The 19,646-nt window shown below is 41.2% G+C and overlaps 1 protein-coding gene across 1 annotated transcript in view; it reads right to left on the bottom strand.

The window, feature by feature from the left end:
- Window positions 1-19,646, bottom strand: part of LOC125452266 (venom phosphodiesterase 1-like) — a 155,325-nt gene that overhangs the window by 33,905 nt on the left and 101,774 nt on the right. Inside the window, exons 20-21 of the mRNA XM_048530470.2 lie at window positions 12,894-13,066; window positions 12,733-12,784 (exon numbers count right to left, since the gene is read on the bottom strand). Of these exons, the coding sequence (XP_048386427.1) occupies window positions 12,733-12,784; window positions 12,894-13,066 (225 nt within the window). The remainder of the gene's footprint in view (window positions 1-12,732; window positions 12,785-12,893; window positions 13,067-19,646) is intronic.

The raw sequence follows: 19,646 nt of genomic DNA, 5'->3' as shown, positions 1-19,646 counted from the left end.
CTTTAGAGGTTTGTCATTCTTGCATTGCTTTAATGTGCATTGTGGCTTCTAAAAGATTGAATAGGCGTGCAAACAAGTTTGGAGTACAAAACCAATGAGAGGACTTATAGCTTAGAAAACAACAGTTGCTTCATTGTATCCTTTGAGACTTCACAAGTCTAGTAGAATGTTGGCATTTTGGGAGTTTCCTGAAATAGGATCTTGTAAATGAGCATCCTCTCAAAATAAGACCCAGACGCACTCAATGTTGGAAACTAAATCAGCTGTCATGCCAAAAAGTATCATGCTGAAGCAGCATCACAAAAAATGGAAAAAATAGCATTGATTTACTGACTGAAAGCTCAAACATTAGAACTTAATATACAACGGAACAGTTACAGCACAAACAGAGGCAATTCACCCTCTCATGTCTATTATGGCTCTTTGCAAGAGAAACTCAGATAATCCCACTCACCTGCTATTTCCTCGTACTGTATGTTATCCTTCTTGTTCCTCTTCAGGTGCTTATCTAACCATCTTTTGAAAGGTCAATTGAATTTGCTTCCAGTTCAAATTTAAATAGTACATTCCAGGTCCTAACCACACACCACATTAAAAGTTTCTCCCTAGATTACATTTGTATCTTTTGGAACGCATTTAAAATAAAAACCTCTCACCCTTTCTACCAATGACAACAGTTTCTGCTTTATCTTGATCCTTTGTGAAGTTGAATATTTCTTTCAAATCTCCTCTCAATCTTCTCTGAGGATGACAACTCCAGTTTATCAAATCTATCCAAATGACAGAAGACCTCACACTTCCCTACATTGATTTGCATCTGCTTGTGTTCTTTCATTTCATCAGTCAATCTTTACCTTCTTGGAATCTATCACTGTCCACCTCACAGTTTCCAACACTTCCAGGTTATGTGCATTCTACAAGTTTTGAAAATCTGCCCTGAGGATGAGACAATGCATTCAAGCAATCATCCTAGTACTGGGGAATCCCAATGTAGGTCACCCTCCAGTGTAAAAATCAATTGTTCTCCACTCTGTTTGCTCCATTTAGCCAATTCATAATCATGCTGACATTTCTATTGTTATTCCAGGAGCTTCAACTTTGCTGGCAAATCAGTTTCATGACATTTTGTATACACCACATTACCATCGGAGTCTCTGCTACCTTACCAAAAAACACAATCAAGTTAAGTAAATTTCTCTTCAATAAATCATCGCTCGTTTTCCTTCATTAATATAAAGTTGACACCATTATTTTATCTCTAAAACGTCCCAAACACCAAGAATAAACTAACAGGCCTGTAATTGGTTCAGAGATAGTAGGAACTGCAGATGCTGGAGAATCTGAGATAACAAGGTGGAGAGCAGCAGCCCAAGCAGCATCAGAGGAGCAGGAAGGCTGATGTTTTGGGCCTGGACCCTTCTTCAGAAGTGTAATTGTTGTGTTCATCCTTACACTGTATTTTGCCCAGTTCACAACTGTATTTCTCTGGCACCACCCCAGTATCTAAGAAATCACTGGAAGATTATGGCCAGTGTCTTTGCAATTGCCATTTATCATAGTATTTTTTGGTCTTGCTTACTTATCGACTTTAAGTATGGTTCGCCTTTCTGATCTCTCCAGTTGATCAATTTCTAACCCATTCAGTAATTCAACTCTTTCCTTTTGACTATCATTTTGGCAGCAACTTTTTCCCTGGTAAGGACAAAGGCAAAATACTTAGTATCTCCATTTCCCTTGCCTTTCTCTTTTGATACCTAATCAGTCCTGTGCCTCCTTTTACCACTCAGTTATTCCTCAACCTCCTTGCCACCGTTTATGCACACTTAATGCAATTGGCCTAACCTCAAAATTTATAAAAATGAGACAGATGTAGTTTTATTCAAAGCAATTGAACAGTTTTGTTTTGGGCATGGCAGCTGTCACATGGAAGAGCAGTGTAGATGCCTTCCAAGTCATTCTTGGAACTTGCACTCATTACTATGTCAATGGCACATTCAGCTCCCCGTAGAATGGTAAAGAAGTACTTTAAAGATACCTTGATAAGAGAAGATGGCAGGGAGAATTCTATATCACAGGTCAGAAAAAAAATCACATAAATGCATTTTTGTTATGGAAGTCAGATTGGTCAGGAATGTCAAGTATGTCAAGTATGTGTCTCCCGTGGCTCTTATTTCAATAAAAGGTTCCTCCTCATCCACAACAAACCCTCCTCATTTAAAAAAGGCTGATCCTCTTGCAATCCTGTTGCCAGGGATTTCAGTTCCCAGTACTACTATATGTGACTCCCTCTGTATCACATAGGTCATCGGACTGGTCAAGGCCGTGAAGGAGTTTAAGAATCCCAGTGGTGTGCTCTGTGGCAGCTATAGTGGAGGTTTGAGCTCAATTGCAGCAGTCCACTGCCTCACCCTGGAGATACCCATCATGGACATCATCAGCCATGTTTGTAGCAGATAGCCCTTGTTACTGAAGACCCATCAACCAACCTGGGTTGGGGATTCAAAATCTCTGAGGCTGAGTTGTGCAAAATGTATGTGTTTTGACAGCAGCCTGAGAAATGAATACAAGCCTGCATTACACGTTTAATGGAGTGAATCACTTCACAAGTTACAAATACAACTGGCTAGTCCCAGTGAGCATCTCTGGTCCCATGTTTGCTTCCTCTTGACGAAACCCAGAAATGACAACAAACATAGCCAACCTTGCGGCTAGCTGTCTTCATTAGTGGTGAACCAGAGGTAAGAGGCAGCTAAAACAAAAGTCATGCTTGGAAATGAATGGACTATGCCTCCATTCTGAAGTTTACAAGACAAGGCAGACCAATATTCATCATTCACAAGTTTTACTGGTTTTTCATCTTGGGAAGCAAATAAAGTCGTCAGCACGATAATAGAGGTGTTGGTCACCTCTGTCATGAGCAAATGACTTCTGACATTTTTTTAAATAAAAAAATCTATAACGTGACTGTAAGCTAACACTGGACCCTAAAACAAAATGGCTCTTAACAGTTACTCTGAATATAAGCTGTAATTGCATTGCAGAGAGATAAGTCTAAGCATGCAAAGATTCTTGAAATACCAGGATTTTGCAAACAGAGAGTGGAACGATAAAAATTCAAGCTTGAGAGAAACAGCAGACAGAAGGAAGAACCTAAAAGGGATTCATCAAAATTTACTTACTTGGAACTCTCGATTCCTCAAAATTAACATACCATCATTTTGAGCTATTGAACTGTGTTATAAAAAACCTGGCTGAAAACAGTTAATGAGCAGAACTCCAAGAAGGCAGCTTTGAAAACTATCCTCATTGGGTAGCTTTGGCTAAGAGGAGACAAAGAAAAATTCTATCATGAACCATCTGGAAAGAAATATCTCTCCAGCTGGAGCAGGTTAAGGAGAGAGACAGGCAGAGAGAGAAAAACCAAGAAGAAAACGATTTTAAAACGGCGAGTGGTCTTCTGCAAAGTAACAGAGCAGCTAAAAGTAAAAGCTAAAAGCCACGCCGGCAGAACATGAAGTTGTGAATCTTTTCCTTTTACACCCTCCCAAAATCTGTTGTTCTGAGGAACATACCTGTAGAAAAGGAAAGATTAACTAGCTAACCACAGATCTACAAGCTGCAAGTGCCAACGCTTTATATGGATTTTCTCCTTTTTTTTGTCTCATTCGTACTTATGATTTTGACATTTGTAATTTCTTGTTTAAAAAATTACCACTTTATGACATGAGATTTGAACATGCAGAAGACTCAGCAATCATGAAGAAGAGCTTCTTTATTCCATTGGAATTAGATCATCATCACGAACATGAAGTGTAATTGAGGTTAAACAAGGAAGTATTCACAGTATCTATTTGGAACGGAGCCTCTGGTTTACGTTGAGTTGAGGATTTCTTTGCCTGTATACTCTTTCTTCCCCAGAGGGTTCCTTCCCTGAAAGGCACCTTTTTTAAATCTGGAGAGGGTCTATTTGACTGATCCAGCTGCCCTACCTCACCGTCACCACCTACTTCAGAAGATTTCAGTGCAACTGCTCAAACTCCACTGTTCAGCATTCTCTCTCACCATCACCACCTGCAGATTAAGGTTAAATTACATTTTTATCGTTCAGGATCCTCCATAAGCACTTTGTAATAAACTAACATTTAACATATTTAATCAAAAATTTCACTGCAAATCCTTGTTAACTTGAGCCATCACAAACTAAAAGGGGACAACATGAGACATGTTCATCAAGAATTTACTATTCTGATGGAGATCACTGGCATTTCCTTTATATATGAATGAGTGCCTTTGAGTAGTCCTATATTTGCCTGTCATACGTTGGAGTTCACTACTGGTGTAGAAATTGAAGACTGCTGTAACTTTGAGTGTCATAGGCAGCAGTTCCACCAAATCCTCATCATTGTCATATTGTTTATCAAGGTGCACATGTCTTAGTAAAAATTTTCCAGATATCTTTAAATGTCACTGGTATCATTTCATGGAGATCTGTAGGAAATTAGTTCCTATCTTCTGCATGTGTTGATGTGCCAGTGCCTGTTCTCATCAATGTCTTCCTCTAATGTCTGCAGGTGGACCAATCCTCTCCTCTGCTGTGGCATTATGCTGGCTTTGAGGCCTCCGCTATTGGGCAGCAAGGGCTCTCTTTCTTCCATTCTCTGCTCCTGCTCTCAGAGTTGCTGAAAATCGGATTAACTGTGGAGCAGGACAGGCATATAATAATTCTGGTCAACCATGGCTCTCATTCAGTGAGCTAGTTATTTATGTGTCTCTTTAGTCATCCAGTTATGCACAAGATGAACTTGAATGACCCAAAATGCCATTCTTCCTCCTTTAATCCATGTTGAATTAAGAGAAATTGTGCTTGAGAAGGGATATTAAAATTATGACTTGTGATACATATCCAGCAAAGTCCTTCTACCTTCCCCCAGGACTTGCCACTCAAGCCAGACATTATTTGGTGAGGCATTAGGACAAAGAAACAGAGAAACTTTATGAAGTGTGCACTGATGTAATACCATCAATAAAAATTACGCATTTCAGCGGAAGCAACAGGCACTGCTATTGGTGCTATTGCTGTTGAATTTCACAGCTGGTCTACTGCAACTCTAGTAGTATGCATGGTCAGATCAAGTATAAAGGAGGAAAACTTTTCTTCAAGTACTTGGTTCATATCCAGACATCCTTAAAGCATTCAACAGCATTTTGTTTTGATTTGTTTCTGGATATGAATAGTTAAGTATGGCAAATTATAATGTTCAGCTGTATAGAATTAAAATATGGTGATTCAAGGATAATTGGATAAGAGAGATCTGTACTCATGATTACAAAATTAGATATTGTGAAACAAGGATTACAGAAATATCACTGAAAACATTGCATCACAAGTTGATAATTTATTGGAGTAATGTTCCAAATCAGGAAAAAAAAATTGTGTACATTTTGCAATGTTACAATTTAGGTCATTTCTGCACATTAGCAACAATTGTGAGATCACCAAAAGCTTTCATTTGGGAACATTGGTTTGTAAAAGGTGAAAATTCATCACTTTGAGCTTAGTATACTGTGACTCTGCAAATGTTATACTCATCGTTTCTCAGCCAATTATTCTTTTCTCTTCTATGTTTGTTGGTAGATGACGCAACTCATTTCTTCCCTTACATCCAATGGATGTGTTATTTCAAAAAAGGAAATCTTTTCACACGGACAGGTCATTAATCTGACTTGCAACTCTCTGCTCACAGGGTTTTCAATGGGAACAGCGTGGGGCAGTGTGTTAGATAGCATATGAATGTGCAACATAGGAGCAGAAATAGACTATTTAACCTCTGCTGTGCCATTCAATAAGATCATGACTGACCTATCTGAGTTTCGAATATCCCACTTCCATCAACTACCAACGACCTTTAATTCTATTGTGAACAAGAATCTACCTATAGCTGCCTTAAAAATATTCAATGACCCACTTCCACCCATTTCTGAGATAGGGAGTTCTGAAGTTACACAACCCACAGAACAGAAGCCATTCTCATTGAGTCCTAAAAAGGTCTAATTTTAGAAGTGCCCCTGGTATGGCCTGAACAAAAGAAGTAATGTTCTTTCTACGTTATTAATGCTAATCACGTTATTATAGTCAAGATCAGCCAAATCACCACTCACTCTTCTAAACTCCAATAGAAACAGGCCCAACCTGTCCATCTATTCCTGATAAGACAACCAGCTAAGCAGGGTATTAATCTAGTAAACTTCCCGTGAATTGCCTCCAATTACATCCTTCCTTAATAAAGGAGACCAAAGCTGCACGCAGAATTCACTATTGGTCTCACAAATGCATAACTGAAGCATTAAAATTTTTAACTTTTATGTTCAATTCTTCTCATAATAAAGGATAATACCAGGAGCTTTCTTGGTTGTGTGCTGTACTAATGTCATATAACTCATGCAGCAGAACATGTAGATTCTCTACTTAAATAATACTTTGCATTTTCATTCTTCTTGCCAAAGTGAACACTTCATATTTTCCCAAGTTATACTCTACCTGCTAGACTTTTGGCCACCCACTCAGCTGATCCATAACCACATATAACTTCTTTGTCTTTCCTCACAAGGTACTTTCTTCGCTATCTTTCTGTTTTATGCATGTTTAGCTACCATTCTTTCATTCTACTCACTTTTTAAAAGTTCATTCATGGGACATGGCTGTCATTGGCTGGTCAGCATTTATTGTCCATCCCTGGTGGTACTTGAGAAGGTGGTGGTGAGCTGCCTTCTTGAACTGCTTCAGTCCATGTGTGGCATGTTGACTCACAATGCTTTTAGGGAGGGAATTCCAGGATTTTAACTCAGGTGACAGTGAAGGAATTCCTATATAATTCCAAGATAATGGGAACTGCAGATGCTGGAGATTCCAAGATAATAAAATGTGAGGCTGGATGAACACAGCAGGCCAAGCAGCATCTCAGGAGCACAAAAGCTGACGTTTCGGGCCTAGACCCTTCATCAGAGAGGGGGATGGGGGGAGGGAACTGGAATAAATAGGGAGAGAGGGGGAGGCGGACCGAAGATGGAGAGTAAAGAAGATAGGTGGAGAGGGTGTAGGTGGGGAGGTAGGGAGGGGATAGGTCAGTCCAGGGAAGACGGACAGGTCAAGGAGGTGGGATGAGGTTAGTAGGTAGCTGGGGGTGCGGCTTGGGGTGGGAGGAAGTACAAGAGAGTTGCAATGGGAGAGAGATTCCCTGAGGTTGGTCCGGAGGGAGGAGGGTAACTTCTTCAGGTTAGGCATCCCTGGAAATATAATTCCAAGTCAGGTTGATGAGTGGCTAAGAGGGGAACTTGCCGGTGGTGGTGTTCCCATGTATCTACTGCCTGTGTCCTTCCAGATCGAAATTGTTTTGGGATTGGACAGGTGCTGGCTAAGGATCTTTGGTGACTTTCTGCAGTGTATCTTGTAGATAGTACACATTGCTGCTACTGATTGTGGATTTGGTGCTAATCCAGCAAGCTACTTTGTCCTGGATGATGTGAAACGTCTTGTGTTGTTGGAATTGCATCCATCAAGGCAAGTGGGGCATATTCCATCACACTCCTGATGTGTGCCTGAGGAGCCACAACTAGTGCTGTTCATCATTGATATCAACTGTAAAAAGTTGAGGCCTCAGCACAGACACCCAGAAGGTCCCCACTCATCACATGCTGCCAATCAGACAAAGATACATTTATGTATGTTTTCTTATCTGCTAAATAGCCAGGTAATTAGCCAGACAAACTGTTATTCATGCTAATATATTACCCCCGCATCATGAACTCTTATTTTCTGCAACAATTTTTAATGGGACACCTTATCAACAGCTTCTGAAAATCCAAGTACAATATGTCTATATGTTACAACACATTCAAAGAAATCCAACAATCATTTTTCTTTATTCATTCACTGGAATGAGAGTGTCACTGGCTAGGTCAGCATTTATTGCCCATCCCTAATTGCCGAGAGGGCAGTTAAGAGTCAACCACATTGCTGTGGGTTTGAAGTCACATGTAGGCCAGACCAGGTAAGGATGGTAGTTTTCTTTCCTAAAGGACATCACATGGGTTTTTCTAACAATTGGCAATAGATTCACTGTCATCATTAGATTCTTAACTCCACATATTTATTGAATTCAAATTCCACTGACTGTTGTGACGGGATTCAAACCCAGGTTCCCAGACCATTATCTGGGTCTCTGGATTAACAGTCCAGCGATAATACCACTAGGCCATCACCTACCCAGCAATTAAATATATTTCCTTTTTCATGAAACCATGATGAGTCTCCTCAAATACGTTGGTTTTTTGAAGGGCACAACAATGACTTCTTTCATGATCCTTTCTAAAACCTTCTGCACACCAGGTATCAAGATAACCAGCTTGTAGTTTCTTGTTTTCTGTCTCCTTCCCTCTTGATAGAGGAATTACATTTGCTCCTTCCCAGTCTGATGGAACTTTTCCAGAATCTATGGAATTTTGGAAAATCAACACCAGAATGTCTACCATTTCATTTCTTCTTTTAAGCAACTTGTTCTAAGATCCTAGGATGAAGTCCATCTGGCTGTGAAAACTCATTCCTTCTGTCAGTTTGCTCAGTACTGCTTCTCTAATGATTGTAATTTCACTGAGTTCCTTCTACCTTCCATCTTCTTATTCACAGCTACAACTGAAACATATTATTGTATCCTCTACAGTAAAGACACAGCAAAATAATTGTACATTTCATCTGCAATTTTCTAATTATCTACTATTAATTCCTCATTCTCACTGTAATCGTTTGATCTAGTTTTACCAAGTTGACACTTCGTTTTCAGATGTGCCTGGTTCTGCTCCTGGCATGCCCACCTATACTTTTCATTGAGCCAGGGTTGAACCTAGTAATGGTCGAGTAGGGGGTATGCCGGACTATGGGCTCATAGATTGTGTCGAAGTACAATCCTGTTGTTGTTGATAACTTATGGTACCTCACGGATGCCTGGTCTAGAGTTGCAAGACGTGTTTGAAATCTATCCCATTTAGCACAGTGAGAATGCCATACAATATAATGGAAGTTACTCTCAATGTGAAGACAGGACATCATTTCACAGGACTGTGTGGCAGTCACTTTTACTGATATTGTCACGGACAGATGCATCTGCGACAGGCAGACTGGTGAGGATGTGGTCAATAAGATTTTTCGACCTTTTATGATTCCTCCACCACCTGTTGCATCCTCAGTCTAAAAGTTACCTCCTTCAGGTACTGCTGACCCACTCTTGGTGGTGAACATTGAAGTCTCCTATGCAGAGTACACTCTGCATCCATTCCACATGCTACACATCAACATCAGTACCTGATGACTCATGGGAAGTGGAGTCAGATAGAGATGTGGAATCCTAGCGTGACCTGTATGTTGTCAATCCAGGGCATGCATCGAGTATACATTGGCCTACTCCTGCCTTGGAAAATAACACAGGACTTGCCAAGAGACAGCAACTAAAGCAAGTGCCCACGTTCATACAACTCCTGGAGATCTGACCAACTTAGACCCCAATGTGGATGATATGCTTTGAAATATACTAGTATGGAAAAGAGGCTGGACAGCAAGTGTTAGATATCTACCCAATCCTGACTATTTGTTAAGGTTAGTGGTGCAAGATGAAGATGCCACCATCAAAGTAAACTTGAACATTCCAGCCATCACAGTGCAGTTGAAACTGCTGATCGTGCAACTGTTTCACAAATGGTCACTGTGTGCGAGGTGCAGCTGCTGGAATACGAGTTGGAAGTAAGGAAGCCTGTAACAAGATATCCAGCAGCAGATAGCAAAGGGGAAGGAGGGCAACTACAGCACTCAAAATGGCACCCTCCATGGTGGAAAAAAAATGGTGTCTTCAGGGGAAGGCAGCTTCAGGGAAAGAAGGTTCATACAGGCAAAGGATTGTAAGCAGTGTAAACCATAGATTTCATTCAATGTAAAATATCCTTATTTAACTTCAATTTCCCTTCATATTTATAATGTGCTGATGATAATGGAATACTCTAATTTTCTAAATGGAGTGGAGGTGCCAGAGTTGAACTGGGGTGGACAAAGTCAGAAGCCACACGACACCAAGTTGTAGCCCAACAGGTTTATTTGAAATCACAAGTTTTCGAAGTGCAGCCCCTTTGTCAGGTGCAGTCAGAGAGCACAGCACACAGGCCCAGAGATCAAAGGCAGAGAGATTAAAAGATCATACAATTGGTGTGAGTGGAATGCCGAATAAGAAGTCTCTGCAGATGATCACGAGTGCCAGACGATGAGTAAAGTGTCAACAGCTGAATAACAAGCAAAGTGATGACCTATAATCCAATTAAATAAGGCAGAGACATAATAACAAAAAATTAAAAATAAGGTCATGATGGAGACATACTAAATGGATGGAATAACATGATAGGTCTCAGAGTCACATGCCGAGGGTCTAATCAGAATAGTAAGTAATCCAAAACTGTACAGACTAATTAAGGTAAAGGGATCATAACAATTTAGCAAGGTGATGGTGTCAAACAGGAGAGTAAGGAAATTTTTTCAGATACAGAAGTGTGGTGGGGTCACGTGTAGTGCGACATGAACCCAAAATCATGGTCGAGGCCATCTTCATGAGTATGGAATTCAGTTATCAGTTTCTGCTCAGTGATTCTGCATTGTTGTGTATCTTGAAGTCCACCTTGGAGGGCGTTTACCCAAAGTTCGGAGGATGAACGTCCTTGACCAGTGAAGTGTTCCTGACTGGGAGGGAACATTCCTGCCTGGAGATTGTTGCATGGTGCCCATTCATCCGTTACTGTAGCGCCTGCATGGTATGACCAAAATACCACACCTTGGGGCACCCTTGCCTGCAGTGTATGAGAGAAACAACACTGGTCGAGTCACATAAGTAAATGCCATGTATGTGGTGGGTGGTGTTCCCATGTGTGATGGTAGTGTCCATGTCGATGATCTAACACGTCTGGCGGAGGTTGCCATGGCAGAGTTGTGTGGTGTTGTGGTTGATGTTGTCCTGAAGGCTGGGTAGTTTGCTGTGAACAATGGTCTGTTTTAAGGTTTGGCGATATTTTGAAGGCAAAAAGTGAAAGAGTAGGGATGATCTTGGCCAGATGCTCATTGTCATCGACAAGATGATGTCCAAGGCGGACTCTGAGATACACAACACGGAATCTCCGATCAGAAATTGATAGCCAAATTCCGTACGGCTTCAACCATGATCTTGGGTTCATTGTCACGCTACATGTGACCCCATCACACTGTTCTGTATCTGTAAAATTTTCCTTACTCTCCTGTTTGACACCATCACCTTGATAAGTTGTTATGATCCCTTTACCTTAATTAGTCTGCACAGTTTTGGATTACTTATTAGTCTGGTTAGACCCTCGGCATGTGACTCTGAGACCTATCATGTTATTCCAGCCATTTAGTATGCCTCCATCATGACCTTATTTTTAATTTTTTGTTATTGTGTGTCTGCCTTATTTAATTGGATTCTAAGTCATCACTTTGCTTGTTATTCAGCTGTTGACACTTTATCAGTGTCTAACACTCTTGGTCATCTGCAGAGACTTATTATTTGGCATTCCACACACCAGTTATATGACCTTTCAATTTCTCTGCCTTTAGTCTCTGTGTCTGTGTGCTGTGCTCTCTGACTGCACCTGACAAAGGGGCTGCACTTCGATAACTTGCAATTTCAAGTAAACCTGTTGGGCTATAACCTGGTGTTGTGTGACTTCTGACTTTTCCTAAATGGGGAAAGGTGCTGGAAATCTGAATCACAAACCGAGTTTGGAGTCCTGGTTCAGGGTTTTCTTAAGGTTAACATGCAGATTTGGTTGGTGGTTAGGAAGGCAAATGCAATGTAAGTATTAATTTCAAGACAACTAGAATACAAGAGCAAGGATATACAGCTGAGGCTGTGTAAGGCTCTGGGCAGACTGCATTTGGAATACTGTGAGAAGTTTTGGTTCCTGTATCTAAGGAATAATGTGCTGACCTTGAAAGGGGTCCAGAGGAGCGATAGAATGATCCTGAGGATGAAAGACATGTCACATGAGGAGCAGTTGAAGACTCTAGGTCTGTGCTCAGTGGAGTTTAGAAGGATGAGGGAGAATTTCATTGAACATTACAGAATACTGAGATGCCTGAATAAAGTGGATATAGAGAAGATTTAGTAAGAGGAGTGTAGAATCCAGGAGCACATTTCTAGAGTGAAAAGGTAACTCTTCAGAACTGAAAAGAGGAGGATTTTCTTCAACCAGAGGGTGATGAATCTGTGGAACTCATTTCTGCAGAAGGCTGTGGAGGCCAAGTCATCAAGTGTATTTAAGACAAAGATAGATTAGTAAAGGGATCAAAGGTTGGGGGGGAAGGCAGGAGAATAGGTTTAAGAAATATATCAGCCGTGAATGAGTGATGGAGAGACTCGATGGGTGGAATGGCCTAATTCAGCTCCTCTATCTTATGGTGTAAAGAATCTCTGGTTCATGACCTTTGGGCCTTGCATGTGTTCAGTGTTAAATCTTGTGGATTAGTTACTTTTAACTAAGACTTTATTTTAAGATAACTTCATCATTTATATTCCAGCCCTTAACTTTAAATACTTACAGTTTAAAGTTATGTGCGAAGATCCATCACCCCATTTACAGAATTGATACTTGACAAGGCAAAATAACATTGAATCTTGCTTTTGAACTTACCTTCTGCAACAGTAAGATTGATTCTTTTATTCAATTCCTCAATATTCAGATTCTAAGAAATGAGAATACATTTTGTTGTTGTCAAAATTTACTTAGTGCCTCCTGAAATAACATTGTACAATCCAATATACCATGAAATTAACAGCCAACCTTGTACTTACCAACACACGACATGAACATCCCAGATCATCATTTGGAAGCAGTGTGGAGAGTGAACAGACAGATGAAACTGATACCTCGGTGGGAAGAGTAGGTTTATAAGAGGGATTCTTCAGCAGATGATTTAGACTGCCATGAGATCCATTATTTGATGAAGGTGTAATCTGCAACAAATCTAGTAAGGCAAAAAAAAGGTAATTGTATTACAAATACATATTTGTGCTTTTTTTGTACCTCTTTTCTTCCTGTATTTCTTTCTCTTTTTTGAGGTTAGTCTCCGAGGCCCAACTGTCATAAACTGTGTGATCAATGACCTTCCCTCTGTCAGGTGTCAGAAGTGGGAATGTTTGTGGATGATTGCACAATGTTTAGTATCACTTCTTAGATACCGAAGCAGTCCAGGACAATATTTAAGTTTATGCTGAGAAGACCATAAGACCAAAAGACATAGGAATGGAAGTAAGGCCATTCGGCCCATCGAGTCCACTCTGACATTTAAATCATATCTGATGGGCATTTCAACTCCACTTCCCTGCACTCTCCCCGTAGCCCTTGATTCCTTGTGAGATCAAGAATATTTCGATCTCTGCCTTGAAGGCAAGTGGTACATAATATTCACATTGCGCAAGTGCTAATCAATTATTGTCTCCAACAAGGGAGCACCTAACCCTTGCCCTTTGATGTTCAATGGAATTACCACCACAGAACCCCTGACTATGAAAACCTTGGTGGTAACATTGACCAGAAACTGAAGTGGACTGGACGAGCTACATAAGTACTGTAGCAACAAGAGCACGTCAGAGGCTAGGTCGTGTAACTCACCTCCTGTCTCACCAGTACTTATCCACAATCTACAAGGCACAAGTCAAAAGTGTGATGGAACATACTCCACTTGCCAGGATGAGTGCAGCTCCAATAATATTTGGCACCATGCAGGCCGAAGCAGCCTGTTTGAATGATACCTTATCGATCATGTGCACCATTCATTTCCTTCCTCACAAATGCATAGTAGTAGCAATGTGTACCAGTTTCAAAATATACTGCAGCAATTCACCAAGGCTCCTCTGACTGCAAGTTCCAAATTTTCAAAGTTTTTATCTAAAAGGAAAAGGGCAAATGAAGCGAGGTAGGGCGCAGATGTGTTACTGGGTTGGTCATTCAGATTGTCAGTCTAATGTTCTGGGCACATGAGTTTGAATCCCACTCTAGAAGGTGGTGAAATTTGAATTCAAGATAAATCTGGAAGTTAAAAAAAACTAGCCTAATGGTTACTACAACACCTTGATCAGTTTTTGTAAAATCCTTATGGTACATTAATGTCCTTTTAGGAAAGGAAATCTGCTGCTATCATTACTTGGACTAACTTTCATGTCAGTTCAGACCCTCAGTAATGCAGTTGCCTCTTTTATTGCTGTCTGGGAAATAAATGCTGTCCATATACAAATACAAAAAAAGTACACAGATGCATGGGTATTTCTTTCACTACTCCTGGGTCAAAATCATGGATCTCCTTTCATGAAAGTATCTGGGTGTAATTACGCACTATAGACTGCAGCTATTTACGAAGGGAGCTCAGCACCATCTTATCAAAGGCGATCGGGGTTGGCCATCCCGTGAAAGTATTTTAAATAAATTTTGAAATGACATGTTTTAAGAAAGCCATCTTTACCTTCAACTACTAGCAACTTTGCGTTGGGACCAGTCAAAAATTGGACACAGAGCAAATGGTCAGAATGGATTAAATTTACAAACTAATTAAAGATGTTTTCTGTGGATTCTCCTCCAGATGCATACGTGTATCTAGTTTAAGTTACAGATTTACATTTTTACATCACATTAGCAAACTGTTAATTTACAAATTTTACCAATTGGAGGAGCAATCCCTGACCCATTTCTCTTCTAGCTATACCAATATTTCCCGCTGGGAAATAAACACTGCTGTGGTATTTTGCTGTGGCAGAAGTAAAAGATAATTGTCATTAATGCTTTGAGAGGCTGTCCGGCCTAAATCTGACTCTTAAATCAGTGGTAGTGGCTCTGTCACTGGTGGAGGTGGTGGATAATGCAGGCTCAGCTGGATAGTGGGTCTACACTTTGCTGGTGACATTTAATCAGTGGATTACCACCAGGGCTGTCACCTTTACTAAGGATGGCAACCTAGCCTCCAAATGCTTCTGGCCCAGCCAAAGGGTTTACATCTCAGCAGCTTCAGTAATGCCATTGACAACCATTGTTCAGGTTAAACCTGGTGGATGATTACTGTGCCCCTTCAAAGTCAGGTTAACATTATCTGGGTTATAAGATACAGTCAACGAAGACTCAAACTGCCTAGGTTTATCTGCCAGTCACCTCGCACAGGAGCGAGGCACTCAGCAGCTGGTAAAATGCCAATCAAAACAAGAAAACATCTTTAATTGGTTATTTACATGGTCCAGACAGATGGGCCTTCTGCCAGCTTTCCCACCACTGACAAAATGGCACAGATGAGGGAAGATCCCACCTTGTTGTGTCATTTCACCATCCTTCTGGTTTCGCAGTTTCTCCTTAAATGACTAGCAGAACTCATGCCTCACGTCACTGCCAAATCTGATGATAGTTCTGTCCCAATTTCACAGTGCAATCTCAGTAGGCCAAGGCCTTGGCAATGCCGACCAATGAGTTGCTTGGAAGTACACTAAGCACTCACACAAGAAAATGAAGCCAAGGTCACACATTGCCATATGAAGACAGGCTTCTTGATTATTTCATCAATTTTGAAATACTTGTTTAATATGATATTTCTCTGCCAAGATTATATATAGTCCTCTAATAAACAATACTGCCATTCCATCAGGAACTTGTTTACAGAGATAACAAGGTGTAGAGCTGGATGAACACAGCAGGCCATGTGGCATCAGAGGAGCAGTAAAGCTGATGTTTCAGGCCTAGACCTTTCTTCAGAAACAGAAGTCGCTGAAAAATTGCCAGTTCTGAGGAAGGGTCACTGGATCCAAAATGTTAGCTCTGATTTTTTTCTTCACAGATACTGTTAGACCTGCTGAGCTTTTCCAGCAACTTCTAAATTAAAATTAAGCTTGAGATGGAAAAAAGAGGAGAGACAGGAAAGAGAGAAATGGAGAAGAGAAAGGGACAAATGGAAAGTAATTTTTTTTAGTTTAAACATAGGAGAGGCAGTGGAGCAGCAGTAAGATCGCTAGACGAGTAACCCAGAATCACATTGCAAATTTCTGCCCACTCGGGACCTGATACGTGGGCAGCAGGAATGACATGCATTTTATGCCCCCTCCTGAACCTCTCTTCACCTCAGCCACCTGCAATCTGCAAACCCACACAGAGAATTGTAAAACATTGCCTTTTTTAATTCATTAAGGATCTGCCAGTATCTGCTGTTATTACTACTGAATAGTGTTATGTGGCTCTCAACATTCACTGAGGCCCTGTTGCACAACGTAACAGTATCATTTTTCTTCAGTTGACAGATTAACATTTGCGAGAACCGGTTGCGTTTTAATAAATAGTTTGTTTAAAAATCAGAAGTATAAATTAGAGGAGATGATGGCCAAATGGCATTATCGCTAGACTGTTAATCCAGAAACCTGGTTATGTTCTGGGGTCAAATCCTGCCATGGCATATGGTAGAATTTGAATTCAACAAATATCTAAAAGTAGAGGTCAAATGCTGACCATTAAACCATTGCCAATTGTTGGAAAAATCCATCTGGCTCACTAATGTCCTTTAGGGAAGGAAACTGCCATCCTTGCCTGGTCTGGCCTACATGTGATTGCAAGCCCATAACAATATTGTTGACATTTAACTAGCCCCTGGCCAATTAGAGAAGGTAATAAATACTGACCAGTCATGGCCAAATCTTGGAGAATGAAAAAAACAGTTAGAAAACTGTATTTGCATTATCCGGTTCAAATACTATACTCTTCCTAGCCACAACTCATTTCCTTACACCAAGACAAGGATGGTTTGGACACATATCATTTCCAACACAAGCATTGCTTAATTACAGTGTATCATATCTTCGAAAAACTTACACATTAATGTTATTTAAATTACATAATATTAATTCTGAACAGAAATTGTCAAAAGCTTCATGGAACATGATTTCTACATTTTCGGGGTAATGGAAATGTGTCAGTGGAAAGCAATATTTTTCTGGGACCATTAGACAGATATATTGTACCAAATGAACTGCAATGGTTTAAGAAGGCAGGTCACCACCTCCTTCTCAAGTATAATGAGGAATAGACAATAAATGTTGGCCCAGCCAGCAACAGCCACGCCCCATGAATTAATTCAGAAAAACTGCAGAGCTCTTGATGAGCCAGATTTTTAACCAGTTGAGGAACAAACAGATTTAATAGATGAAGAACTTACAATTATTAAACACCTTTAACAACCTCAGAAAGGTCCAAAGTGTTTACAGCCAAAGTGCTTTTAAAGCATCATCATTATTGAATGTCAAGGAGGCATTAGTCGGGTTTCTGGAGTTGGTTGAGAGTTTCTGGCAGAAGTGAAGCAGGCTGAGTGCAGACTACACCCAGTCAATGCCTCTGGTGAGAGGCGTAGTCAATTTACATGGTTAGACCTCATTACCAATCCATTGGCAAGCTGCTCATGCACTTCAAACAACTCAGTGATCAGTCTATGGAACCCAGCCTGCCTGGATAAAGAAATAGAAGTGAAAGATGATCCTTGGAAATGGCTGCAGGGTGTCTTAAATGAAGTATGCATGCTTCATCTAACTGAACAAAATAATTTTAAAATCTTTAAATGATCTTTGAAGGCAGATGGATGTTTTTTTTAAATTCACTTGTGGGATGTGGGCGTCGCTGGATGCCCAGCATTTATTGCCCATCCCTAGTTGCCCTTGAGAAGGTGGTAGTGAGCTGCCTTCCTGAACCATTGCAGTCGTCCTGCTGTGGGTTGACCTACAATGCCATTAGGGAGGAAATTCCAGGATTTTGACCCAGTGACAGTGATGGTATGGTGGTATATTTCCAAGTCAGGTTGGTGAGTGGCTCAGAGGAGAACCTGAAAGTATTGGTACTCAAATATATCTGCTGCCCTTGTCCTTCTAGGTGGAAGTGGTCGTGAGTTTGAAAGGTGTTGTGTGAGGATCTAGGGTGAATTTCTGCAGTGCCTTTGTAGATAGTACACACTGCTGCCACTGAGCACAGATGGTGGAGGAAGTTGATGCTTGTGGATGTAGTGCCAAACAGGAGAACTATTTTGTCCTGGATGGTGTCAAGCTTCTTGTTGGGGGCTGCACTTATCTAGGCAAGTGGGGAGTATTCCACCATACTCCTGACCTGTGCCTTGTAGATGGTGGACAGGCTTTGAGGAATCAGGAGGTGAGTTACTTGCTGCAGTATTCCTAGCTTGTAACCTGTTCTTTTTGCCATTGCATTCATGTGGTGAGTCCAGTTGTGGTCAATGATAACCCCCAGAATGTTTATAGTGGGGGATTCTGTGATGGTAGCACCATTGAATGCCAAGTGGCAGTGGTTAGATTGTCTCTTATTGGTGATGGGCATAGCCTGGCATTTGTGTGGTCTGATGTTACTTGCCATTTGTCAGCCCAAGCCTGGATATTGTCAAGATCTTGCTGCATTTGAACACGAACTGCTTCAGTATGTGAGGAGTCACAAATGATGCTGAACATTGTGCAATCATCAGCAAACATTCCTACTTCTGACCTGACGATAGAGGAAAGGTCATTGATGAAGCGCTGAAGATGATTGGGCCAAGGATACGATCCTGACGAACTCCTGCAGACATGTCCTGGAGCTGAGATGACAGACATCCAACAACTATGACTATCTGCCGATGTGTCAGGTGTGACTTTAAACAGTGGAGAGTTTGCTCCTGATACCCATTGATCCCAGTTTTGCAAGGGATCCTTGATGTCACACTCAATTGAATGCAGCATTGATGTCAAGGGCTGTCACTCCTGCCTCACCTATAGAATTCATCTCTTTTGCCCATGTTTGAACCAAGGCTGTAGTGAGGTCACGAGCTGAGTGGCCCTGGCAGAACCCAAACGTAGGGTCACTGAACAAGTTATTGCTGAGCAGAGGCTGATTGGTAGCACTGTTGATGACACCTTCCATCACTTTCCTAATGATTCAAAATAGACTGATAGGGTGGTAATTGGCCAGGTTGGATTTGTCCATCATTTTGTGTACAGGACATAGCTGGTAGCCTTTGCAGTGTTTCCAACCTATTTCTTGCGTTTGCGCGGAGTGAATCAAATTGGCTGAAGACAGGTATCGACAATGCTGGGGACCTCTGGAGGAGGCCGAGATGGATCATCCACTCGGCACTTCTGGCTGAAGATGGCTATGGATGCTTCAGCTTTATCTTTTGCAATGATGTGCTGGGCTCTTCCATCATTGAGGATGGGGATATTTGTGGAGCCTCCTCCCCCAGTGAGTTGTTTAATTGTTCACCACCATTCACGACTGGATGTGGCAGGACTGGATGTGTTGTGACAGCAGAGCTTAGATCTGATCCATTGGTTGTGCGATCGCTTAACTCTGTCTATCACTTGCTGCTTATAATGTTTGGTGTGCAAGTAGTCCTGTTTGGTGGCTTCACAAGGTTGACACCTCATCTTCAAGTATGCCTCGTGCTGCTCCTGGCATGCCCTCCTGCAATCTTCATTGAACCATGGTTGACCCCCTGGCTTGATGGTAATGGGTGAACGGGGGATATGCTGGGCCATGAGGTTACAGATTGTGCT

Source organism: Stegostoma tigrinum, chromosome 4 (genome assembly GCF_030684315.1).
Source record: "Stegostoma tigrinum isolate sSteTig4 chromosome 4, sSteTig4.hap1, whole genome shotgun sequence".
Taxonomy (NCBI): domain Eukaryota; kingdom Metazoa; phylum Chordata; class Chondrichthyes; order Orectolobiformes; family Stegostomatidae; genus Stegostoma; species Stegostoma tigrinum.
Note: the sequence above shows the minus strand (reverse complement) of the source record. Positions and strands in the feature narration are given on the sequence as shown.